The 26,558-nt window shown below is 37.8% G+C and overlaps 1 protein-coding gene across 1 annotated transcript; it reads left to right on the forward strand.

Annotated features, from left to right (window-relative positions):
• Nucleotides 1-8,637: 8,637 nt before the first annotated feature.
• LOC125917938 (transmembrane protein 17) lies at nt 8,638-14,525 on the forward strand. Its single transcript, XM_049624011.1, has 4 exons — nt 8,638-8,906; nt 12,328-12,431; nt 12,604-12,717; nt 13,613-14,525. Exons 1-4 carry the CDS (start codon nt 8,807-8,809, stop codon nt 13,889-13,891), a joined length of 597 nt encoding a protein of 198 aa, XP_049479968.1. The 5' UTR covers nt 8,638-8,806; the 3' UTR covers nt 13,892-14,525.
• Nucleotides 14,526-26,558: the final 12,033 nt, after the last annotated feature.

Genomic DNA, 26,558 nt, shown 5'->3' on the forward strand with positions numbered 1-26,558 from the left:
GGGCACCTGCGTGGCTCAGTCTGTTGCGCTTCCGACTTTGGCTCAGGTCATGATCTCACAGTTCATGGATTTGAGCCCTGCATCGGGCTCTGTGTAGACAGCTCAGAGCCTGGAGCCTACTTCAAATTCTGTGTCTCCCTCTCTGTCCCTCCCCAGCTGGTGCTCTGTCTCTGTCTCTCAAAAATAAAAGTTGAAAATAAATAAATAAATAAATAAATAAATAAATAAATAAATAAAAAGGATATAGTAAGAGGACATTATAAACAACTATATGTCAATGAAATGAACAAATTCCTAGAAATATACAATTTACCAGAGTGGAAAAAGAGGGGGAAAAATCTGAGTAGTTCTGTATCTATAAACAAAAATTAAATTCATAATTTTAAGCTTTCCCACAAATAAAACACCAGACACAGAAGGCTTCTCTGGTGAATTCTTCCAAACACAACAGGAAAAACACGGGTGTTACACAAAATCTTCCAGAGAACAGGAAAGGAATACTTCTATTTTAGGAGGTCAGTATAACTGTGATTTCAAAAGTTGGCGAGAATATCATAAGACAGGAAAATTACTCTCTCGTAAACATAGATGTGAAAGTCCTAGATGGAGTATTAGTAATTAAGTCCAGCAGCACTCTTTGTAATAGCCCTCAACTGGAAAAAAAGCCAAATGTCCAACACCATTTGTATAAATAAAATTCATGGTATATTAAAACAGCAAAATATTATGCTGCAATGAAAAGGAATGGTTTTTATTTACTTCTATACACAACAACATGGATGCATCTCACAAATGTAATGTTACTTGAAAGAAGTAAACACAAGATATATGATGTAGAACTTCATTTACATAAAAATAAAACCAGGCAAAATTGGCCTACAGATACAGAAATCTGATAGATATAGAGATAATAGAAACTTTAGGAGGAAGAGGGAGATAGTGACTGACAGGTGACTTAAGTGGTTATTTCTGGGGTGGTGCTCTATTTCCTAATCTTGGTGCTAATTTCATAGGTAGGTTCACTTTGTCAAAATCAAGGCAAAACATGGTATGCTTTTTTTGTATGCATGTTACAATTCAACTAAAAGAAAAAATAAAACCATTCTAGTCTCTTACTTGAATTGATATCAATCTCACCAGTCTGTGTTATTCGCAATCAACCATCCCACTCATAAAAATCAGAACTCTATTTTCTTTTGTAACTACTTCTTTTTTTTTTAAATTTTTAAAAATGTTTATTTTTTTTAAGAGAGAACAAGACAGAGCACAAATGGGGGAGGGACAGAGAGGGAGACACAGAATCCAAAGCAGGCTCCAGGCTCTGAGCTGTCAGCACAGAGCCTGATGAGGGACATGAACCCACAAACCACAAGATCATGTCTTGAGCCAAACCCACAAACTGCAAGATCATGTCCTGAGCTGAAATCAGACGCTTAACCAACTGAGCCACCCAGGCACCCCTTCTGTAACCACTTCGTTAAGGACTCTGAATTCGTCGGGGTATAAATATGAAATGGCTTTATTTTTCTGATAATCCCCGCCCCCCACTAATTGTGCTATGGCCCTACCATTTTCTTACTGGGTGTAAGCTTTCTTAATATCACACTTTGGCTTGATTCCATTTATCAGCCTCTTCAAGTTATTAGGATCATCTCATTCTGGCAAGTAAGGTTCAGTTCTGTTCATTTTCAATTAAGCTTCAAACTGAATTAAAAATTATTTTTCCTCCCTTCCTTCCAGAGAAAGGCAGACAAGTTTGTTATTAGTGGCTTGGAGTATGTGTGAGGGGCGGGGGAGGAAGTGACTTTGAGAACAGGAGTGCTCATATCTTTACACCTTTCCCTCTTCTTCTTTCTGGTACTTCCCTTCTGATGTGAGGGCAAGAGTTGGAACAGGAAAGTAGATCTCCTATATGGCTCCTATATAGGAAGGTTGCAATTCCCTCTCTATAGGATGCTGCTGCTTCCCTAATTAACCGTGTCAGACTTCTGACACTCTCTATACTGGAGAGGATCCAAGTTCTGGCCCCTTCACTGGCAAGGATCCCTGGGGCGACTCCCTGCTGCCCAGTCCCTTGAAGCATACCTACTTGCCCTCTTCCACAAGGGGTCCAACCAGCAGCCTATCTTAGAGAGGGCTGAGGGTACTGCCATGTCCCTTCCCTCCTCTAGGCCATCTCTTTGCTGCTCCCTCTCCTCGTCCCAGAACGTTAAGTTGTGTGGTCCAGGAGAGGTAAAAAGTGAAATATCATCTGTCTCCAACCTAGTAAAGTAGGAAGGTTGAGCATCTCTAAACTTTATAAGCAATTCTCTTAAGGTCTCTTCTCTAGACTTTGAGAGGAGGAAATACCTCTATCTCTTCCCTTACAGTGAGAACGGGATGAAGGAAGGGAATAGGGTAATATTCTACTTCAAATATTCTACTTCACAAAAGGTTTCTCTGCTGATTTTTTTTTAATGCTTATTTATTTATTTTGAAAGAGAGAGAGAGAGAGGCAGAGAGAGGGAGAAAGAGAATCCCAACCAGGGTCCATGCTGTCAGCACAGGGCCCAACATGGGGCTTGATCTCACTAACCATGTGATCATGACCTGAGGAATTTCAAGAGTTGGCCACTTAGCCAACTGAACCACCCAGGTGCCCCAACTCACTCTTGTACTTCAGGGATTAGGAACGAGGTGGTTTGGGGAATGTTTGATGGTAGGCTGCTTCACTGTACTAACATTTCTTAGTAGGCTGGCCTAACCACGGGTGGTTGCTGAATTTAGAATATGTGAACTTACCACCTTCTGTGCACAGTTTTGGTACTTAGCCAGGGCCCAGGATATCCTATTACATTTGTCTCCAACCACCTGGAACTTCTGTTAATTTTCACAGCATGCATTGGAAAAAAAAAAAAGAACAATTCTGTATTAACTAAAAATACAGTAGGAAAGGGAATAGGATACAGGAATAATTGCAATGATTTTCTATTTTTCTTTTTTTTTAATTTTTTTAATGTTTGTTTATTTATTTATTTATTTATTTATTTTGACAGAGAGAGAGAGAGAAACAGAGCATGAACGGGGGAGGGGCAGAGAGAGAGGGAGACACAGAATCCAAAGCAGGCTTCAGGCTCTGAGCTGTCAGCACAGAGCCTGATGCAGGGCTTGAACTCACAGACTGCGAGATCATGACCTGAGACGAAGTCGGACACTCAACCAACTGAGCCACCCAGGCACCCCTATTTTCTATTTTTCAAATAAAATTTACCTTCAAGAAAATTTGGAGTTGTGTTATTCATCTACATAAATACAATAAATAATTCAAATTTATTTGAACTCTTTACCTATGCGTACACTTTTTGTTTTAATACTTAATTGTCCATTTACAGGATTTCTACTCTTACCTTGATGTGATTGGGGGTCATAATTGAACGTGACTAAGCAATGTGTAGCATGCTCTTGTAGACAAAGTGTGCTGTGTTAAAAGCACAGAAACACAATTTGTAAGAAGTTATGATATATCAATATTTAGTGCCGGGGGCAATAATATAGTCAACAAAAGGTACAGATTAATTTTATTCTAGAAGGGGGAACATAATGTACATTTTACAGTGTAATATAAAAATATTAGTACAGTAATACTATCATTACTAAAAATAGAACTTACTACTTTTTCAATAAAATGGCCACTTGCTTCTAATCAGTATCACAATTCACTTGACAGATCTGAGGTTTCCCCAAGCAGGTATTGCTTTGCTGATCTTCCCAGGTTTGTCATTCCCATCTCCCACATAGTTTGATGTATGGAACAACTATTTGCCGAAACAGATGAGCAGTGTGCTTATCTAACACAAAGAAATGCCAAAGAATCCAAAAACTGTAACATAAACAGCACTTTAAAAGGGAAAGAATTTTCTAATAAAAATGTTCAATGGGGATGTCTTCAAAGACAAAATATTAATGTCAGCCTCCAAATATCACTTAATATGGTAAGAAAAATTCCTTTCATGAGGTTTCAATTTCTATGTAATTCATAGCCTGATTCTTACAAATTTTTGAAAAATGTTGCGAATGGAATATATTGTATGTGGGATTCAAAAAGCTTTTGCCCATCCATTAACAACTTCAAGATTATAAGATTACATTTCAGGTAATTTATAGTAAGATTTTTAAAATGTGGATGCTGATGTGGAATCATATTTGAGTATGTGATACCTAAATATATAATTTATCTTTTAGATTTATATAAATTCTTAGAAATGTATCACAATTCATTTCAATGCAATAAATTGAGTAACATATTCACTGTAAAATACTGTTTGTAAAGTCTTTATTAGCATGAAATGGTAAGAATTTATATCTTTATTATGCCAAGGAGTGATTTAAATAACTCCCCAAATCAGTTTCCTTGTAACATAGAACACATTATTACCAAACAACTTTGCTTCTTGTTAAAGGGAAAGAAACTATTCCACTAGGCTAAAAATTTTTGTGAAAATAAATATTTAGGAAAGTAAGCCATACCTGTAAATAACTCCAAAAGAAAAACATTAAACAATTATTGGAGAAGCAGCTATTACTCTGACCATCAACATTGGTATAAACAGTAAACAGTTTAACTTTATACGTTAATTTATTTATCTTGCTGAGAATGATTCTCCTGGTTTTAAGAACAAAGTCCCCATACTTCTTTCTTGATTCTGAGTAATAATAATATGGGAAACTCATATTAGTCTCTTGATTCTATGAAAGTAGATTCCCTTCTTTGTTCCTCAGTATTTCACTAATGTGATTGCGTATAAATATTGTGAACATCAAGTAACAAAATAGTATTTGGAAGGTTTTTTTTCAGCCCTTTGGACCATTTGTGACATCAATAATGACAGGATTCTTTTTAAATCGTAATTTTTTCCTCTTAAAACTCTTCTGTATATATTTTTGTGCCATCGTTGCCTCTTCCTTTCAATTTATTTTAATAAGATTTATTTCAAACTATGAAATGTGTGATTATGGGAAATTTAAATACCAAATAAAATCTAAAGGAAAAATTCCCATAATTCTATCAGTTTTTTCCTCCAGGATTTTGATGAAATAATTGCAATTGGAACAAGACGTTCCATATCTTTTTTTCAATGCTAGGCAAACTATTTAAAAGAATTCACTTGGGCTTTTGATAAATTTTGTTAACATGCTTGTACTGTTTTATGGTTTATTGCATCCACTGTCTTTCCCAGGAAAGCAATGGAGATATTGCCTCACAGGTACAATCGAATTCAGAAAATCAAATGCTGGCATGATTTCACTCCACTGTAGGGGTTTCCTCTTCACAAACATCATTTTAATAGATGTGTCAATAATAGCTATCACTAATAGAAATCCTTTTCTATTGATATAATCTTCACATCAACCATAATAGTAAGTTACCATTATAATCACTTTATAAAACAAAAGTCTGAAATCAATTGTACAGCTCTCAGGTGGTAAAGTGAGAATTTTAGGGGATTTGAACCCTGCTCTCTCTGCCTCCAAGGGTTTTTTCCACTATAACCCAACACCTCACCGTGAATATCATATTCTGCTTAGCTAGGCTTGTGGCACATCAAATGTTCCCTCACCTTCTTTTTTTTGTTTAACTAATATCAATAATGTTGGAAGTAACATCTTGGTATATAAAACTCTATTTATAGTTTTTATGATTATATCTCCAAAATAGAGTCTTAAAATTTTATTGTGTTAAAGGCAGAAATATTTTTAAGACAATTTGTACATATTGCTAAAAGCTTGTAAGAAAGAATCAGGCTATGAATTACATAGAAATTGAAACCTCGTGAAAGGAATTTTTCTTACCATATTAAGTGATATTTGGAGGCTGACATTAATATTTTGTCTTTGAAGACATCCCCATTGAACATTTTTATTAGAAAATGAGACTGTTCAAATTATAATTCAATCAGCATAGCATTAGGCTTCCTACTTCACTTGTCCTTTATAAAACTCTTGGCCGGGTTAATAAATGAAAATGTATTCTTTGTTGCTAAATTTTAATTTTAAAGGGATGCTATAACTTTACTGTGTTTTAATCTACTAATTCTTCATTCTGTAGAGTGAACCCTATATAAGGACTGGCTAAGTCCTTGGACTAGAAATGGAAAGATATGGTAGTGGTTTTTAGATCTTATTCCCTTTTTTCATTCAGTAGTTATCTAGCTCCCACTTGAGGTCAGGCACTGTGCTAGTGTTCAGGATATAAAGGTGAATGATCACCCCTGACCTCAGCCTATGAACTAGCAAGAGAAACAGACACAGATAGACAAATTCTAGTACAGCATGACTAACACCGCGACCAAAGTAACACAGAGGAGCCACTTAAGTCAGCTTCAGGGAGGTCCTGGAACCTTTTTGGAGATGATGAGGCATAAGCTCCATCTATCTTGAAGAGAAGCAAAAGTTAGTCAGCTTTTCCCTAACATCCCCAGAGTTAATTGCTTCCTCATCTTTGTTCCTTTGTTAAAATATATCGTACTTATTTGTTTCCACATCTCACCTTTTTTTCTTAATGTTTATTTTTGAGACAGTGCGAGAGACAGAGTGCAAAGAGCGGAGGGGCAGACAGAGGGAGACACAGAATCTGAAGTGGGCTCCAGGCTCTGTCTGAGCTGTCAGCCCAGAGCCTGACGTGGGGCTCAAACTCACAAACCGTGAGATCATGACCTGAGCCAAAGTCATACGCTTAACCGATGCAGCCACTCAGGCACCCCTCCACATCTCACCTTCCTAACGGGCTGAATTTTGGTGTGTTTGGTTTTTGTTTCTATTTGGTTTTGTTTGGGTGTTTTTTTTGTTTGTTTGTTTGTTTGTTTTGTTTTGTTTTTGCTGAGCTTCTTGATGGGGAGGGTCTATATCCCTAATTAGCTTAGTACAATGTCCCAAGAATAGCAAGAATGCAATGAACATTTGTTGAATTATTTTGAAAGTCTAGCCATGTAGCTATTTCCTCCCCTACCTTCCTAAATATACCTTGACATTTATATAAATATGTGTGATTTTCCTTTTGATTGTAAAAGTAATACTGTTCAGCATACACCACTCAGAACGACTAGGAGAAAACGATGGAAAAATAACAAGCGATGGCGACAGATTTGGAGCAACAGGAAGCAGTAGAAATTGCTGGAAGCAGTAGAAATTGGTACAACCACTTGGGAAAACTGTTGGCACTATCCATAAAAGCTGGGTCATACTTCATAAGCCAGCAATTCCACTCCTAGGAATGAGCTCAACACAAACACATGCATATGGTCACCCAGAGGCACATTTTTACCAAAAGTGGGATTACTTAGAGCAGCTCCCACCTAGAAAATACACAGAGGCTCCTCAACAGTAGAATGGATAAACTTATCGTGGCATGTCACCCACAGCAAGGAAAAAAAACCTACAGTCAACAACATGAAAGAATTTCTTAAAAATTATTTTGAGGGCAAAGAGGCAGATTTTACTTTTAAGAAGCACTTACCACATGATTAGTTTTACATAAAGCATGCAAATAGGCAAAACTATTCTATACTATTAAAAGTCAGGAAGGGTCTGTTAGAAGTGGAGGATTAGGGGCGCCTGGGTGGCGCAGTCGGTTAAGCGTCCGACTTCAGCCAGGTCACGATCTCGCGGTCCGTGAGTTCGAGCCCCGCGTCGGGCTCTGGGCTGATGGCTCAGAGCCTGGAGCCTGTTTCCGATTCTGTGTCTCCCTCTCTCTCTGCCCCTCCCCCGTTCATGCTCTGTCTCTCTCTGTCCCAAAAATAAAAAAATAAAAAAAAAAAAAAAAAAAAAAAAGAAGTGGAGGATTAGTGATTGTAAGGAAATAGGAAGGGGAAGCTTCCAGAGGTGCTAGTAAGGTTCTGTTCCTGGATCTGGGAGCTGGTTATACGTGTATATTCGGTTTGCATCCTTTCTGTATCTTACACTTAAATCTTTTTTTAAAAATAATACATCTTATTTGAGAAAAACCTGGAAGACACAGAAATATTTTTAAAAATTTTAATCACCTACACCCCACTACCCAGAAATAATTAACATTTTGGATTATTTCCTACTAGTCTTTTTTTGGTTTTGAAGCCACAGTGTTTGTGCCACCTCCTCCACCTCTGCTCCTCATATATTCTCTCTCTCTCACACACACACATTTTGCCCAAATTGGGTTCACTTCTACTTAGTTTTTATTTTTACTTAAAAGCTAATCCATACAAATATTCGTTGCAAGCATGTTTTTTAAGATGCAGCAATGTATTCCATCAAATGTGCGTGTGTGCGTATACATCTATCCACAGTTCTAGGAATGTGTATTATATACTAAGAATATTTTATTAAAAATATTGTATGTATACGCATACACACTATATATTAATAATAAAACTTTTCAAATGTATAGTCCTAAGAAAGAAGCCACCGGGTCATGAACATTCTGTAAGTTCTACATTCGTTCTATATTTCCTTCCAGAAAGCTTGCATCCCACTGACTAGGTGTGACGGCTCCTTATATCACAAACCAACCTCGGCTCATTTATTATTGTTTCTATTTGTTTTTAAGAATGATGGGGCTTATAACAGGACTAAGGAATCTGCCGTTTAGCACACGAGGTTGCGGCGCTCGCCAGGACACAACTCTCAGCACACCTCTCCTTTCCAGGCGTTCGTGCTCACGACCTGCGCTTCTGCCCCGCAGTGCGGCCGCGCGCGCCTGGGCCCCAGCATCTCGCGCTGCCCGGTTGCCGTGGGAACGGTAGAAGGAGGCAGCGTCCGCAGACCTAGCTGTAAGCCGTACGGAGGCCCGGCCATGGAGCTGCCGGATCCGGTCCGCCAGCGGCTGGGAAACTTCAGCCGGACCGTGTTCAGCGACTCCAACCGGACCGGGCCGGAGTACAGCGACGGTCCTGGTGAGTGGCCGAGGCCCGGCGCAGCGGGTATGGCCTGCGGAGGACCTGGCGTGGGTTTAAGGAGCGGCCAGAGTTTGCCCGGACCTAAAATGGCGGCCTCGCCTTCAGCTGCTTTTCCGCAGTGCGGGAAGAGAGCCGGAGGAGGGGCCCACCGCTAGGTTGGGGTTGGGGCTGGGGCTGGGACTGGGACACTTCCAGTCCCGTATCCCTAACGGTCCTGGCCAGCGAACTGTAAGCCTAGCCGCTGAGGTGGCACCGGCCTTCCTCAGAAACTAAAAATATAAACACTGCCTTCGCAGCACACGTCCGGTCCCGCATCCTCCGCGAAGGCCGACGGTGTTTTTCCTCTGCGACTTCCGCTCTGGCGTTTGTGGCCAAGCTGGACTGAAAACAGCCCAGGCAGTCTCCCCTTCCCACTCCCCACCTTGGTTAAAATATCTTCTCTTCTCCTTTACTCGCAAAACGACCACGTTCCACCGCAAGTCCGTTTTCTGGCGGAAGAGATGGAAAGATTTTTTTTTTTTTTTTAATGAGTCCTGTTAAACCGCTATCCACTCCAGAATGGTAGCTGCCACAGTAGAATCGCTTTCAACAAAGCTCGCCCCCTTCCCTGCCATCTCCACATTCCCCTCACCATGTACAACTCTTTCCCTAAATCGGTAACAAAATACCACGATACAGCATTCAACTTGACGGCAAGTGGTAACTCTGTTTCCTCCAGAACAGTTTCCCTCCTTAAATCATGATGATAGACAACATACTGTCATCCAAATCCATGTGGTTTTTATCACTGAACTCTGCTGGGGAAATAGAAACCTTTTCCTCCTGCTTGGTGTAGGGACTTTTAAAAGAGCGCAGAGAAAAGTACGTTCCCATAGTTGCATTGTTTTCACCCTGAATTTAGGCCTCTTTAAGATTTAGGATGTACAGAGAAAAGTATAATGTGAAAAATTAGGTCAAGTCTCTGATTCTAAAGCGAAGCACTAAACAGGCACTAAAGTCTGGTGATGGAAGGTATCAGAGGTCAGCGGACATTTTCTCTAAAAGGCTGGTAACAAATATTTTAGACTTGCAGGCCATAGGTCTCTGTGGCAGCCATAGATAATGGTAAATGCATAGATGTGGCAGTGTTCCAATAAAACTTTATTTATGGACACTAAAATTTGAATTTCATATGATTCAGTGTCACAAAATATTATTCTTTGATTTTTTCCCCCAACCATTTAAAAATGTGAAAAACCATTTTTAGCTCACTTGCTATACAAAAAACAGGCAGCTGGCTGGTAGTTTGCCTACCCCTGATTTATATAATGTTTTAATTTAAATTCCGTTTACAGAACTCAACTGGTACTTTTGCAAAATTTAGTAAATTCATGTCTTGTGCTTTCAAGGTTCATTTACATATTAACTTGATTTTCAGTTGCATGATTATAAGTTTGAAATGCCGTATAGCTATAGCGTAACTCTTAAGATGCTCATGTACACAATTTCTAACATAAAAACTCCTTAGCAAAATTTGACTAATTTCTGCTCCAAAGGTATTAAAATTTTCAGCTTAATTTATCATTTCCTTCCCACATTTTCTTCCTTGTGGATCCGAAGTAGGTTTGATTATTTGCACTGTAATTACAAGTGTATATATACCATTACCATGTCCACTGACCTAGAGTTGTACTGTTATGAAAAAAAGAATCCTAGGCTGGTGAGTTGCCTTCAGGTTTAACAAATTTTAAGAATTCATTCTGTTATCACTGATAATGTAAAAAATAGGTACAAGCAAAAAAACAAATTAAATAGGTACAAGCAAAAAAAAAAAATAGGTACAAGCAAAAGTAGGTCATAATAACGGAGTAAAAAAAAAAAAAGTAGATTAATAATCAGGCAAATTCTTGGAGCTATAGGAAACCTTACTCTGAGAGACCAGGATTATTTCTTATATTTTAAAATTATTGAATGGCAGATATACTCAGCTGTGGAGAGAAAAAAAGTTTTTAAGAAATTTATTTTAGGGCCTTTATAAATTGTTACATTTAGGGCAATTGATTTCAAAATGCATTATCTGTGCCTAAACTGTTAGAATTTAGTCAAATTTAGAATGTATTTGTAGGGCTTAATTTAAAAAATCAAATTCTTAATTTAGGACCTTTCTCTCTTACATAGAAGCAAAAGGTATTAGGCAATCACCCTTAGATAAACGAAGCTCATGAATCACAAATATCTACATTGATGTATTTATGACAGTATGTTTCCATTCTTCCTGCTTGTACATATTTGGTATGCACCATGTGTATGGCAAGATTTTAGGTTCTATGAGTATCTCAAATTAGGGATTTGTGCTTACAATGAGTCTGTGTATTAAGTAAAAGAGAAGGAAAGGGGACTAATGTTACTGAGTGCCTGCTAAGTACCAGGCATGGTGGTAGGGTAAAGTAATTAATACTATCTCTAATCCTTGCAAGCAACCTGTGAGGTACTTTTAATGTTACCATTTTACATATGAAGAAATTGAGACTCAAAGAGGTTAAATAATTTATCCCAAGTGTGGCATTGAGGATTCCAGGGGTGTTTGAGGAGTTATGGGTTTACTTGGACTCCAAAGCTCCTGATCTCTCAGCGCCCTAGACTGTCTAGAGCAGGGGGATGTTCTTTGTTAACACTTTCTTACGCACAGGTTAGAAGTAAATACCTAGAGGGGAAGAGATTTCTACCAGGGTGGGGGAATAGGATCAAGAAAGGACTTACGGACAAAGTGGCATTAAATTGGGTATTAGTGAATGGATGGGATTAGAGTATGCTGAAGAGAGGTGTGTGAAAGGTAAGTTTTTATGTATTTTATGTGTTAATTTTATAGGCTTTTTACATAGAACTCTGCAAAGGAGGTTATGATCATTATTGTTACCTGTTCAATAGGATTCAAATTGATATTCCACATTTAATCTACACCATTAGTGTGCAAAAAATCAGCAGACTGTAATGGCAAATTGATGAAGTAATTGAAAAATACGAAACATACCTCTACGAGGGGTGCCTGGGTGGCTCATCAGTTGAGCCTCTCTGACTTCTGCTCAAGTCATGATCTCACGGTTCTTGAGCTCGAGCCACAAGTCACAGAGCCACAGGGCTCTGTGCTGACAGTGAAGAGCCTACCTGGGATTCTCTCTCTGCCCCTCCCTGCCCACCCCCTCAAAATAAACAAACTTAAAAAAAATAAGAAAGAAACATCCCCCCATGAAGCCAGTATATGAATTAAATAGTACTATGATAGATATTTCCTTTTGCTGTCAGTGATTATAAATTGGCTTAAAATTTGGAGTTTTGTTGAACCAACACTATAGATACTAATTTTAAGAAACTAAAGGACCTATAGGGCATTGACCAGAATTAGGAGTTTGGTTTTTTTTTCTGTCTGTTTCTTTTGTAGATAATGAAATGGTTTCCAGTTTGGCATTGCAGATGTCACTTTATTTTAACACTTACTTTTTCCCACTTTGGTGGGTAAGCAGCATTATGATGCTTCAGATGAAGGTAAGTCTGTGCTTTAATGCTTCTGCTGAGGTCACTTCTGCCCATTCCTGGCATTGTTACATTGTCAATAAAATTAAAGTTTTTAAAATTTATTTTCTATCTCAGGTCAGTTTTACTCTATGTGAGATTTTACAAACATGTTTATTTTTGTGTTCTTTTTGTTGTTTTTTAGTATTCAGTCTTGCCTGATTACTACAAATTCATTGTGGTCACTGTTATCATCATAATAACCTTAATTGAAGCTATCAGGTTGTATCTGGGCTACATGGGGAACCTACAGGAAAAGGTAGGCTCTTCTTTCCTTTCTCTCAGTGCTACACATAAAGACAATACGGGTTTCATAATGAGGAAAAGGCAGGGAGCTGTGGTAGAAAGAGCAAAGGCCTGCCTCCAACTTTACTAATTCTGTCCCTGTAGTCTGTTCAATCTCCAGAGCCTGGCTTTCTTTGTATATAAAATGGGGGAAATATTTACTTCAAGGTTTTTTGGGATTAAATGAAATAATTTATATAAAATACCCGAAGATAGTAAGCACTTAAGAATTGACAGTTTTCCCTCTTCTCCACCTGCCTTGAAAATACATGGTCAATTAAACATGTTTGGATCCTGAATAAGAAAATGGGAGAGATTATAAACTCAGGAATCCTAGGCCAGACATGTTTTTCTGAATCATTGTGTTGCCTAAGCATTTACAGTTACCACAGCTTAGGGATAATGCTTAAAGATTTCTGTGGTTTTCTCAGCTCTTCAGAATTAGGCACCTACCGGTCTCACTTGTTATTTTCTAACCCAAGCATCCATTCCCCCCTGACATGTTGATTCCTGGTCATGCTTTTCTTTGCTTACTTACCTTCTCGCCTCTTCTTCCTTCTACCCAACTTCAACAGCGTACATCCTTGGACTCTTTCTTTCACCTAATCACTGTTGTCTTATTTCTTACAGTATTTAGTTCATGCCTCTATGTGATGCATTGAATTATTTATTAATGTATATCATTCTAGCATTGCCACATAAGTTAGTTTTCACTTTTAATCTAGACTGTAAGCCTTTGAGGACACTGACCATTTTCTACTCCTTTTGAATTACAGAGCTCATAATGTAGGTACCCAGTACTGCTGATCTATATAAATGAAAGACTGTACTTTACTGATCTGATTTACTCTTATTGTGTGTCGTTGCAGGTTCCTGAATTGGCTGGCTTTTGGCTTTTGAGTCTTCTGTTGCAACTGCCTTTAATTCTATTCTTGCTCTTTAATGAAGGCCTAACGAATCTGCCATTGGAAAAAGCAATACACATCATCTTCACTTTGTTCCTTACTTTCCAAGTTGTTTCAGCCTTTGTTACCCTGAGGAAAATGGTAAATCAGTTGGCAACTCGTTTCCACCTCCAAGACTTTGACCGGCTCTCTGCATACAGAGGAGGCACGAGAAGAATGAGATCCTGTATAGAAGAGATTTGACCCAGTGCTGTTGAGTGAAAAGCTGAAAGATCCTTTAGCAAGACTGTAAGAGGAACATATCAGAGATCTAGCATGAGAGAAAGGACAAAGCAAGTGTTTTGAACTGTATATTGTCTAGCTCTGAAATTCCAAAGCTGGGGGCAATGATAAGACTGATTGTACAGTACACGAAAGCAGTAAGTCAACCCTACAGCCTAGATATTGTCCACCTGGTGGACAAATATCTTAATATTTTTGTTGTTGACTTTTTCAGGTGTATAGAAATCTGCGTTGGTAGTCACAGTTTACCAGCTTTACAGTAATATTTCTTGTTAGCACCTAAAACTAGAAACGTGTATATTTCTTTGAAGCTTGTTGGCTCCTCATGTCTTGGCAGTACATCTGAAGCACATGGCAATTCTTGTCAATATCCTGATGTATTAACTATATTTATAAACCAAGACACCAGATTTTGATGTATCCTGGGTTAAATTCTAACCCTACACTTAGCTTTTATATAGAGGTTAAAAACAGGTGGGTTATCATGGTATTTAGGAAATCATAAAATTGCAACTGTTATAAAACCATGTTAAGTATTTATAGTGGTTGTGTACAAAAATGTCTTTATAATAAATTATGAAATATTTATGTTAAAGTATCTACAACAAATCATTCCTGTCTTGTATAGCTCTTTTGGGCTATGGGTTTATTATTTTTATTACAGAGTTGCAAGGGAAGGAAATAGATAGATAGATAGATAGATAGATAGATAAAGATAGATAGATAGATAGATAGATAAGGGAGCCTTTTATGTAGTAGGCACTGCACTAGGCACATTTATTAACCCTTGTGATCTCAGCTATTAAATCACTGTTCACTGAAGAATGCATAACCATTAGATTTACATGAGGCTTGATTTGAAAAGCAGCGTCCCTGTTAATACACAGTGAGAGCTGAGATGGGCAAAAGAGATTGCACTCATGATCTTAAATGAGCATGTTTCCTTGCTAATAGTAAGCAAACCTTTTTAAAGGAGTTGTTAAGAACAAAGCTGCATGGGTGTATCTCAACATTATTTTTAGTGATGATTGAATTGTCTTAAGGGTTATAATATTTTCTTCTTAGCTATAGGGAAATGTGCCTTTTATAAGTGATGCATTTTACTGAGAACAGTTGTAGCTACATTAAAAAGTGTTCTTTCAAATTTTCCTTTTCTGTAATTCAGGCTCATCCTAGTATCTCCCTGTTTTGCCTTATTCATTCTTACATTGCTCAATTTTTGAAAATGTTTTCACTCGTAATTACACCTGCCCAAACTAATCATGCTAATTTAATTATTTCTGCTTCCTATTAATATATATAAAGTTCAGTCAAAGATTTCTCCCCCAATGCACAGGCTGTTTAACTTCTCCCTTGTACCAGAGAAGTTACTATGTATATTCCAATACTTTGAAATCCAAAATAGAATTGTTTGGTTATTTTTTTAAAACTTACATTTGTTTGCATTTGTTTCCAGATGGGGATAAGTGATTTTTTTTTTAATTGTTTTAAGTTTATTTTGAGAGAGAGAGAGAGCAAGCTCATGAAGAGAATCCCAAGCAAGCTCCACACTGCCAGTGCAGAGCCCAGTGCCGGGCTCGAACTCGTGAACTGTGAGATCATGACCTGAGCCGAAACCAAGAGTCGGACACTTAACCAACTGAGCCACTGAGGCACCCCGGGGATAGGTGTTAAAGAAAATATAAAATAAGAACATTAAGTCTATATAGCAGATAAATTAAGGGGATGATTAAGCAAGACTGTTTTATATAAGTTTCCAGAGTTTTATCTTAAATATCAGAGCCTCTGATACATTCATACTTTAATTTATATTAAAGGATTAATAGGTAAAATATTAGAGTCATAGTCAAATTTTAAAGGCTATAAAAATTTTGGAAAAATGAATTTGATTAAAATTTTCTACAAAAAAATTGTTTTGGTTGTACTATCTATATTGCTTAAAATGCAAATATAATAAGGGTGGGAAAAAAGAAAGTAAGAAAATCAATTGAGAACATTCCATCTGGACAACAAAACCATGATTTTGTGTTGGGCCGAACCAGTATTTTCTGTCGGAGTATACCCTGTTCCCTATGTAAGCATATGAAAATTGAGGTAGAAGATGTTTACATGTCAGCACATTTGGAGTTCCTGCAGTCCTTGTTTGTGTTTTATTTGAATAAGTTTGTCCATTCTTAATTCCTGTTACATCTATCTTTCTAGGGGTCCACAACACAGTTCTGAAAATTTCTAGTTAGGATTTTGACCTTCACAAATATTTTGTCTTTCACATATTTTTTTATTCCAGAGGCTTTGGCTTATCACGGACAAAGTGGACGCAAATTTCTGTAAATCGGAATGTATTTTGAAAATTGGATTTTAATCAATGGATGCTTGAATGTCTAGTATGTACAAGGGAATAGTGGAGGTTCACAGACAACTAAGACTGCTCCCAGTTCTCAGGTGTATGATGTGGGAGGTACAATATTTGCAGGACACCCTTAAGACAAAGTAGGGAAGTCCAACTTCATCAGGGTGAGATGCACTGAACAATTTCTACCTGATAGGTACCTGATAGGATAACAGTCTTTCACTTCCAGCACGTCTCCCCAGTTTGTTCCTGGCATCTAGTGTCCAGGATTATTAGCATGTTGGCCCTTCATCAGCATTACTGAGCACCCACTATTCATCTCACTGTCAGAGCACAGGCAGGGGACATGGCGAGGGGTGTGAGGAGTGTGGTTAAACACACACACGCTCGCCTGTGCACTATTAACAAGTACACTGTCTGGTGGGAAAAGCAGACAAGCAAATCAATGATCGTACAATATAATGGGCACTGTGGGATTACAGAGAAGGGGGTTACAGAAGATGAAGAATCTGTAAAGTCTTTCCAAACAAAGTAACACTTGAGATTTGAAGAATGTGTATTAACTGTTCATTTCAGTATTAAGAAACCGAAATAATAGTAACTCTGAGTACTGTTTCAGGTATTATACATACTTTGGTAAAGCTGGTGGGGAGGGTACATGAGAAGAAAGGACACAGAATAAGGTAGAGAAGCTTGGGAGTAGCTAGTAAACTAAGCTAAAGATTTTAATGTTCTCAATCCCTGAGTGATTTATCAACAGGGGAATATCACAAACAGATTTAGGCTTCAGAAAAATCTCTCTGAAGACAGTGTGGAAATAGATTGAAAGGTTGGACCAGATGTTGACTTGATGAAGTAACTTTGGAGAGAACAAAGTTTAAAAAAAAATCATTTTATGTTTTAAAATAGGTATTGAAAATTTTTTCCTAATTTTTTTGGGATTACGCACAATGTTAATAACACACTTACTGTGTTATTGCCCCTTTGCCAGTCGTTAGATTGTGATTAACTTAAATAGAACTCTATTTGAAATAGTCTTTTATACATTTTACTTGGCATAACCTAAATGGTTAATAATTTGCATCAGTTAAAATTATAGCTTTTAAAAACTTTGAAAATAAATTTAATCAAGATTTTGAGAGTAAAGAAAAGTCATCTGTAAATCCACAACCCTAAAATAAGAACTATCAGCAAATGTCATGCTTCATTGCTGTTTTCCACTTGTAAATGCTTTTTAAAAACATAGTTGTGATCACTGACACTTATAATTTTGTACCCTGGTTTTCTGAAAACATAAATATCCATCTTTCTACCTGGTCAAATAACCATCATCTTAAATGATTGCACAATATTCCCATCAAGGAGATAGATGCTAATTGTTTTTAACTTCTCTCCTATTGGATATTTGCACTGTTCTCTTCTTTTGCTTTTATACAAACATTGAATGAGCATCTCATGTAGACCGTTTTTTTTCCCATATCTTAGATGATTCCTTTTAATTAATAAGCTAGACCCTCAGAAGTGAAATGGCTGGTTCACAGGACATGAACATTTTTAAGGACTCTTGATGCATAATGCCAAGTTATCCATTTTCTGCCATTTACCACTCACACTTCTAAAGATAATACAATGAAAATTTTGAGAAGGACAGACTTATGGACCTTAGTTAACCATTCATCTTGGTGTCTCAGTGTGGCTACCACAGGAACACTGAATCTCCTAAGGAGGAAGAAAAACCTAAAAGCTGTGCAAGAAGAAGTGCAAAGAATTAAAAAAAAAAGATTTTTGAATTAAGGGAAAACTGATAAGGGACAGGAAAAGGATTAGGCAAGCTGGTGGCAGTCAGCAACAGACAGGGAGATGCGACACAATAAAAACTGGGTCATTGAGTTGGGACAGCCCTAGGACATAAAAAGACTGAAATGAAGTAAAGCTCTGGATTACTTTGTTCTTGAATATTGAATTTTTTCAGAAGCATAGAGCATGAAATATTATAGTGATAAGCCAAGATTGGAAACATAGCCAAGAAAAAGAGGTCTTTAAGGGATTGTTTAAAATGTGCTGAAGGAATAATTTGGTTTGGTCTTAAACAGCTCAAAGAGTAAATTGACATAAAGCTTTTGCATAGCAAAATAGGCATGAAGGCAGAAAACAATGAGGCAAGGGGAGCAGGGTACCCTATTCATAAATTTGTTCCAATGTGAAAATTAGATTTTGGTCCTAGAAAATGTTCATCAGAATACTTAAATGTATTTTGAAAGTGCTACCAGCATTAATTTATTATGGGTGTATATCTTCATTCTAGTTTTAAAAGATTGCTAGTTTGAAGGTTTTAAGTCAATAAAAAATAAAACAGTTAATTGTAAGAATCATTCTAAATATCTCCCCCACCCACTTCCCCTCCCCCCCGCCCCCCCCCTCCCCGCCCCAGTGTTGAAGCATTAAAAACATTCAGGCCCTAGAAAGATGTGTTTAAATACAGGTTTAACCACAATGTTTAAATTTATCCTGGTGCTTACATAGATTTACATCTTTCTAAAAATGAGACCAGTCAAGAAAGTATAGAACTCTTATAAAACAAGATGAAAAACTGAGGATAAATGGAACATCTATTCTATGAAAAACCAAAGACACTTGGCAATTTATCTTATCAACATGCTCAGTCTAAACAAGTTCCACAGCAACACTCTTGGCTGGAAGAAGCTTTTTAACATAGTGAGGTATATAAAATCACAGTGTGTATATCACAGCTATATATCCTTCATGGCTCCACAGTCCCAAGTGTTTAGCACTAGGTCACATTAAAAATATAGACTTTTAAAAACAATCAACCAAGAAAGGCCTTCAAATTTTTTACAACTATAATAGCACTGTATTCAGCTGATAGGGAAGTGGTATTATCAATTAATTTTTAAAGGTTTTTAGTTCCTGATCTTGAGTTATTATATTCTAATCAAAAACATGATGGAGACACTCCTCACTAGTATAGCTTAAAAGAGAAAAATGTCTGATACTCAAATTCAAATTCAAAAAGTGTTTGATATGCACATTTACTAATTGTTTTTATAAATTCTTGATTCATTAGTGTCTAGAATTCTAGTACTAAAATGATCACTAGAGACAGTGGAAGTTTAGGACTTTGCTTCAATAGCTTTCCTAAAAAGGAGAGATAGAGTCAAACTTTTTTGCTATTCTAAAATCTTAGAGCTTCCTGTGGTCAATAAACCTTTGCTAAGGAAGGCAGCAGTGCAGTTAACTGTTGACTGTTCAGTAATTTACAAAGCAGAGCAACAAAGGATGTTCATGCCTTTTATTTTTAGCATGCTAAGATTTTGTTCTGCAAAGTAAATGTGATTTAGTTAGCTCCAACAATGTAACCATCCACTGTGTTTGATATTTCAAGACAAAAAGACAAATAGGATTGAGTTCTGCCCTTCCAACCAAGGTCAGAAGGAGACAAATTTAAGGTGATTATAATGGCTTATGATAATATTGTAATAGAGCAATGTAAACTATGAATGTAAGTGAGGAATCCTGTCTAGGGGGCAAGATGGTCTTTAGGATAGATGGAACAGCATAGGCAAAGTTACAGACATTTGAAAACATAAGGCCTGAACAAAACCAAAAGTAGTTTGATGTAAATAAAACGTAAGGTGTGTAGAGAAGGTCTTGAGATAAGCTGGCAAGATTGCATCAAGATGTTATCAGTCTTTTATATATTATAATAAAGAGTTTGAACTTTATCCTGTAGACAATGAATAGTGGTATATCTATATTGAAACAGAATTAGAAGACATTGTTGCCATATTTGAAAATGATAGAAAACTGAAGGAGAGCTAATTTGATAGATGATACAATCTTCATTTCAAAAGAATCTCACAACAGGGCTGAAATTCTAGGCACGAATACATTTTACACACACACAAACATCCTCCAACATACACTGCTCAAAAAAACACGTCCATAATTAAGGAGCTTGTTGTGTGCTATTTTTCAAGGGAAGAAATCTGGGTGGTCTGAGGAGAGCACAAGCATTAATGGGAATGTATTAATGGGAATGTATTAATGGGAATATAATGACCAGATCATACGAGTAACATCTCACTGTACTCCCGCGTTGCAATAGTGTCTTGACTTTTACAGTACTTTCCCTACCGTTGTGCTTATTGAGAAATCTAAAATCAAACCTAACCATGTTGCTACTCTCCTTAAAATTCCAAAAGATTCTCCATTTCCTGCAGCATAAAACCAGAACTCCCTAGTGTGGCATGCAGAGCATCTTCACACCTGTCTGGTCTCATCTGGCCACCTCTCCAAACCAACAGCTGCAGTTCCTCAGTCACCATTCTGGATTTTTGCCTACGGACATTTTCCCTCCACACCACTCTTTTTGCCTGAAGTAATCTTACCCACATGATGAAAGTCTACTTACCGTTTAATGCCTAGCTCAACTGTCCTATCCTCTATGGAAATTTTCCATTGTCCCCTATCTACTTCTAGGTAACACCTGTACACGTTTTTTGTTTTTTGTTTTTGTTTTTTATCTTATTGCTCATATCTTATGACTGCAACTAAAACAATTTATTATATGTATGTTTATACACTCCTGCTACTTAATTGTAAGGTCTTCATGACAAGTGTTTTATTCATCCCGGTATTTCTAATGTTTAACACAGTGTAAGTGTTCAATAAATATTTGGTGAGTAAGTGAATGAATGGATTCAGTTGATGGAGTCAGTGTTGCATAGTGGTTAAAAGCATGGGCTTTGGAGGCAGATAAACCTATGCTTAAGTCCTTTCTCCATTTGTCAGCTTGGCCTGATATTATTTGACTTGCCTAATCTTTAATTTATTCATCTTTAAAATGGGTGCTTGTATAGCCAAAGTATGGAAAGAGCCCAAATGTCCACCGATGGATGAATGGATAAAGAAGATGTGATACACACACACACACACACACACACACACACACACACACACAATGGAGTATTACTTGGCAATGAAAAAGAATGAAATCTTGCCATTTACAACTACATGGATGGAACTAGAGGGTATTACGCTAAGCGAAATTAGAGAAAGACAAATATCATATGACTTCATTCATATGAGGACTTTAAGATAGAAAACAGATCAACATAAGGGAAGGGAAGCAAAAATAATACAAAAACAGGGAGGGGGACAAAACATAAGAGACTCTTAAATATAGAAAACAAACAGAGGGTTACTGGAGGGGTTGTGGGGGGGGGATGGGCTAAATGAGAAAGGGGCATTAAGGAATCTACTCCTGAAATCATTGTTGCACCATATGCTGACTATTTTGGATGGAAATTATAAAAAATAAAATAAATTTTAAAAATAAACAAATAAAATGGGTGCTTGTAGGAGCACCTGGGTGGCTCAGTCAGTTAAGTGCCCAACTCTTGATTTCAGCTCAGGTCATGATCTCACCGTTCATGAGATTGAGCCCCACGTTGGGCTCTGCACTGACAGTGTGGAGCCTGCTTGGGATTCTCTTCCTCTTTCTCTCTCTCTCTGCCCCCACTCCCCTGCTTGCCCTCTCTCTCTCTCAAAATAAATAAACATTAAAATAAATAAATAAATAAATAAATAAATAAATAAATAAAATGGGTGCTTGTAGGACTTTTGCAAGAATCAAATGAGATAAACATAAATATTCATAAATGGTAAATGTTCTTATTATAATTTAACATTCTTAATTTCCTGGACAATTTAATTTCTTCTAAGTCATTCAAACTCACTTTGTTGCTTTTTAGGACCAGAAGCTTTACCCCCAGGTTTGATTAGGCAGAGATTTTGATTATCTTTATCTAAACTGATAAGAGACTTGCTGATATTGTTTAATAGGAACTATATCTGGTCTGAGCACCCTAAATACCAGGGCACAGGCATAAAGCTTGTCTTTCCTGTGGAGCCAGATCCATTTAGGAGATCAAATTATAATTGCAAAGGCTGCTTAGAAAGCAAAGCTTGAAAAGAAAGGAAATTAGATATTGTTACAAGCATGTTTCTAACAAGTGAATATGTATCTATTAGGGACATTCCACTAGAATAAGTCACATTCAAGTGTTTGTTTGTTTGTTTGTTTTCCTCCCTTTCTCCTGAGGCAGTGATGATCTCAGAATTGTAAAAGATCTTTAGAAGTCATTGTTGATGTAGGGAGGTGAGATAAATACATTGTCTCAGGAGGCCAGCTAATTACTTTGATGTTGTCTACGTGGGTTTAGCAGTTTTATCCTTGGCTTTCTATCCAGAAATTAAATTTTAACTAAGACTCAAAAGGAGTGACCATGTGACCATAGAAACTAAACTCATAAAAGACTGATGTATAAACCAGGGTTTATCAATTTATAATGCAAATTACAACTGCCAGTATATTGTCTTCCTATAAGAAATCTATTTAAAAAGCCAAATTATAATCAAAGTTATTTATTAATCATGAAATGGAAGAAATGGATGTTCATATCATCTAGCTATGCTAACTTGAGGTGCTCACCTCTATTCTAGAGATGTGTCTGCCTAGGAATTGGCTACCTGAATCCATGCTGATCAGGGCTCCCCCTCCCTAGCACTGGGAGATGCCATGAACAAAGTTAGGGAGGCCAGAAATTTCACAATATGTGTAGAGAATTACAAGCAGGGTGTGCAATGCTCAGTGTAAAGAAAGAGAAAGGGCAGGGGGTGCCTGGGTGGCTCAGTCGGTTAAGCGTCTGACTTTGGCTCAGGTCATGATCTCACAGCTCATGAGTTCAAGCCCCACGTCAGGCCCCGTGCTGAGAGCTCAGAGCCTGGAGCCTGCTTCAGATTCTGTGTCTCCCTCTCTCTCTGCACTCCCCCACTCACATTCGGTCTCTGTCTCTTAAAAAAAATAAAAAATTAAAAAAATATATTTTTTAAAAAAGAGAGAGAGAAAGAGCAAGAGACACGAGGCTGAAGAGGTAAATGAGACCAGATCATGGGATATAGAGACTGGTAAAAGGAGCGGCCAGGGCCACAAAGATTTATTAAGCAGTACAAAGATTTATTAAGAGCTGAGCTGGACTACGTGCAGCTGTTTCGACCTTTGCAATTGGATCATCTTCTACAGCTATCTGGGTCATCTTGGATAGAAGTTAGATAGTTATGCTGATCCGGAGTTAGGCATATATAAAGCAAAAACACAGATATTTCTAGGTGTTGCTGTGGGTGGCAGCAGGAATGAACCGTGGCATCTCTACTAGATAGAAGGGTAAGGGAAACCATGAGGGCTAATCATCAAACAAGGGTGCAGCAGAGGTCCTGATGAGGTAAAAGGCAAGTCTGAGTACCTGTCTCCCTACAGTCAAGGAGCATCTTGAGGACAAGAATCAGGTCTTAGTCACTGTATCCCCAGTGCCTAAGACCATGCCTGGCACACTGTAGGCTTTGAAAAATATTGACTGAATGCAGAGATGAATGAATAAGCCAGCCATGTTAGAACTCAGAGCTCCTGCCTCCTGGTTTTAATATACAGTCATTTCTTTAATCAGTAAACTCCCTAGAAATTAGAAATGTCACATTTACTCATGCCTATCTTGGGGGCATGAAAAATAATTCTAATTTTAAAGCCAACAACCACTCCTACACTAAGAATAAACCTACAAATTTGGCTGGATTCCCAAAACGAATACAAATAACGATCATTTCATGGAAGGCCTGTAATTTTTCAGATGCTATGCTAGGGCTTTATCATGATCTCATTTGATTCTCATGACAAATCTGTAAAGCAGGGATTATTATTGATTTACAGAAGCTGAAACCAGGAGTTGGGAGAGGTCTAAGGAACCTGTCCAGAGTCACACAACAAGCAAACAGAAGACAGGATTTAAACCTAAGCTTGTTGGGCTCTAAAAACCATGTGCTTCTTCACTCATCAGTGTTCCCTCTCCCCAAACACATGCTCTGGAGATGTATTTGGGTTCATTTAGACCCATTTGAACTAGAAACCAAAGCAGGAGCAATAGCACCATTTCTCAACCCTGCACCCGTAGACCTCTAGGGAATAAAGAAAGTAGTTTTAAAAAGTGGGGGGGGGGGGGGGGGGCACAAGTTCCTGTCATTTTTTTTTTTAATTAAATAACATGTTTACCTATACAAAAGCTGAGTAGGGCAACTAAAAATCTGAGTTTTAAAATTTGTTTGGAATTGCATTCAGTACAGCCTTGGTCATTTCTGGATCATCAAAGTTGAGTGGATATTAAAGAGATGTGTATTTGATTAATTTTTTAAGTGGGGAAAACTTTTGGTACACTAATTAAAAAGATGGTCATTTCTGAAGTAGATCCTTATGAAAGTGAAGTACTTTCCATGCACTACCTTATTTCTCCAAGGAATTATAATAATTGTATTAGTACATTATGTATTAATTATTATAATAATACCATCTTCCAAATAAGAAAAACTGAATATCAGAGAGGTCTAATAAGTGAACCAAGCTCACATAGCCTGGGATTCAAGTTGTGGAATGTCCGATTCCAAAGCTTTGTCATACAGTTCAGTTCTACAGACCAGCTGAGGTCCTGTTGTTTGGCAGGCACAGAGGATTGATTCTAGGATGAGGTAGATACTGTCTAGTACAAGCTTTCAAAACATGGAGTGTAGGAGAGATTAGTAAAGAGGTGCTTGGTGGGGGAAACTCTGGGCCCCACTGGAGGGGATTCTGTCCCATTTCGGGGAGCCAAGGGGTACAGAGCATGAACCCACTGTTGGAGCCAGGAATCAGCAAGGCTTTCAAAGCAGCTTGTCATGCACATTTTCTTCCTCTTCCCACTTCCCTTAGAATAAACCTGAAAGCTACATTTTATAAAGCAAGATTCCTACAAAAGCAAATTAATGAAGTACAACCTGAAAGCTCACACAGAAGCCGACAAAGGAGAAAAGTGGTTATGCAGGGTGGTCAGAAATGGATTCTGAGAGAGGCAAACTGAATCATTAGCGGGTCTGTGCCAGTCAAGGTACCCACATACTTTTCTGTTTCTCTGAGTAATGGGTTCATAATTAAAATTAACTTGAGTCCTATGAAACTATTACTCAGTGTGTTCCTAAATTGTAATCTTTAAAATATGAGAAGTTGCCAGATCTTACTCTGTTTGCACCTCCGCATTTATAAGTTGTTGTTGTTGTTGTTTTTATATCACAGTTAAATATTTCCTGAAATCAATTTTTGGTCCTACTGAAACAAAAAGGAACTCATTGGTTCAGGATTTCATAGATGTAAACACCATGAAGCTCAAACGCACAAGCTTACCTAACAACATTTCGATGGAGGCTTTTTGTTTTCTTTTGCTTTGATTTTTAAACTTAAAAAAAAAAATAGAGTTAACGGTGAGGCACGTGCTCGCTTGTGGTGTTATTGTGTGCTCCATATCAAACAAAATCTTAATAACACCTACAGCTTGCCAAATTTCTTTTGAAAATGTCAGTCTCCTAGGTTATAAAAACAGTCTCCAGTAAGCTGCTGCCTTTACTGCATGAAATGGATTGAGCCAAATATTTCTTCCTTTTGCAAACAAGCCCAAATCAGCACAGGAATCGAAGAGTGAAAAAGACACAACAAAAAACACAAGAATAATCAAGCCCCTCACAAAATTGCCCACTCCGACCGCAGGGCACAGGCAATCACAAGTCAACGTGATCCTCACCAAACACAAAAACAATTTGCACACAGCAAAGGCAGCTGCAGCTAATAACATGAGGAATACCAAGAGCAGATCTGAATGCCCACATGCCAGGGAAGAGATTTTCATGATTTCAGTAGAGAAAACCCCACCTTCTACCCCATTCAGGGCCAAGAGCAGAGTCAGGCAAATGGAAAATATGCTGGAAACTGTTGGGACTCTCCAACAAAAACATTCCTTCCCTTTTCATTTTAACTATTTGAGGCAGCCACACTTTGGAGCCGAGAAGACATAGAATCAAAGCCACCACTCACCCTGGGGGCAAACCCACCCTAGGAGTGTTTTACTATAATTGCTTTCTGAGATGCTGGGCCCCTCCACGATTTATTTACCATTACCAAACCTCAAGGAATAAGTGTCCGATGTATGCTCCTAAACTCCAATCACCTGGTAAAGGTATCTGCTCCAGAAAGCACATGGTTTTCCAGTTTAATTCCTGCCTTAACAGTATAAGCCTCTGTATTATTGATTAACAGATGGCCAAATGCCCCAATAAGGCGTCTGAATTGTGTGTGTGTGTGTGTGTGTGTGTGTGTGTGTGTGCGTGCGCGTGTGTTTGTTGGGG

This window comes from Panthera uncia, unplaced genomic scaffold, assembly GCF_023721935.1.
Source record: "Panthera uncia isolate 11264 unplaced genomic scaffold, Puncia_PCG_1.0 HiC_scaffold_319, whole genome shotgun sequence".
In the NCBI taxonomy this organism is placed as follows: Eukaryota; Metazoa; Chordata; class Mammalia; order Carnivora; family Felidae; genus Panthera; species Panthera uncia.

Coding starts and splice junctions, on each gene's coding strand:
- LOC125917938 (XM_049624011.1), top strand. CDS start 8,807: ATGGAGCTGCCGGATCCGGTCCGCCAGCGGCTGGGAAACTTCAGCCGG. Junction 8,907..12,327: donor GGAGTACAGCGACGGTCCTG/GTGAGTGGCCGA, acceptor TTTCTTTTGTAG/ATAATGAAATGGTTTCCAGT. Junction 12,432..12,603: donor TTATGATGCTTCAGATGAAG/GTAAGTCTGTGC, acceptor GTTGTTTTTTAG/TATTCAGTCTTGCCTGATTA.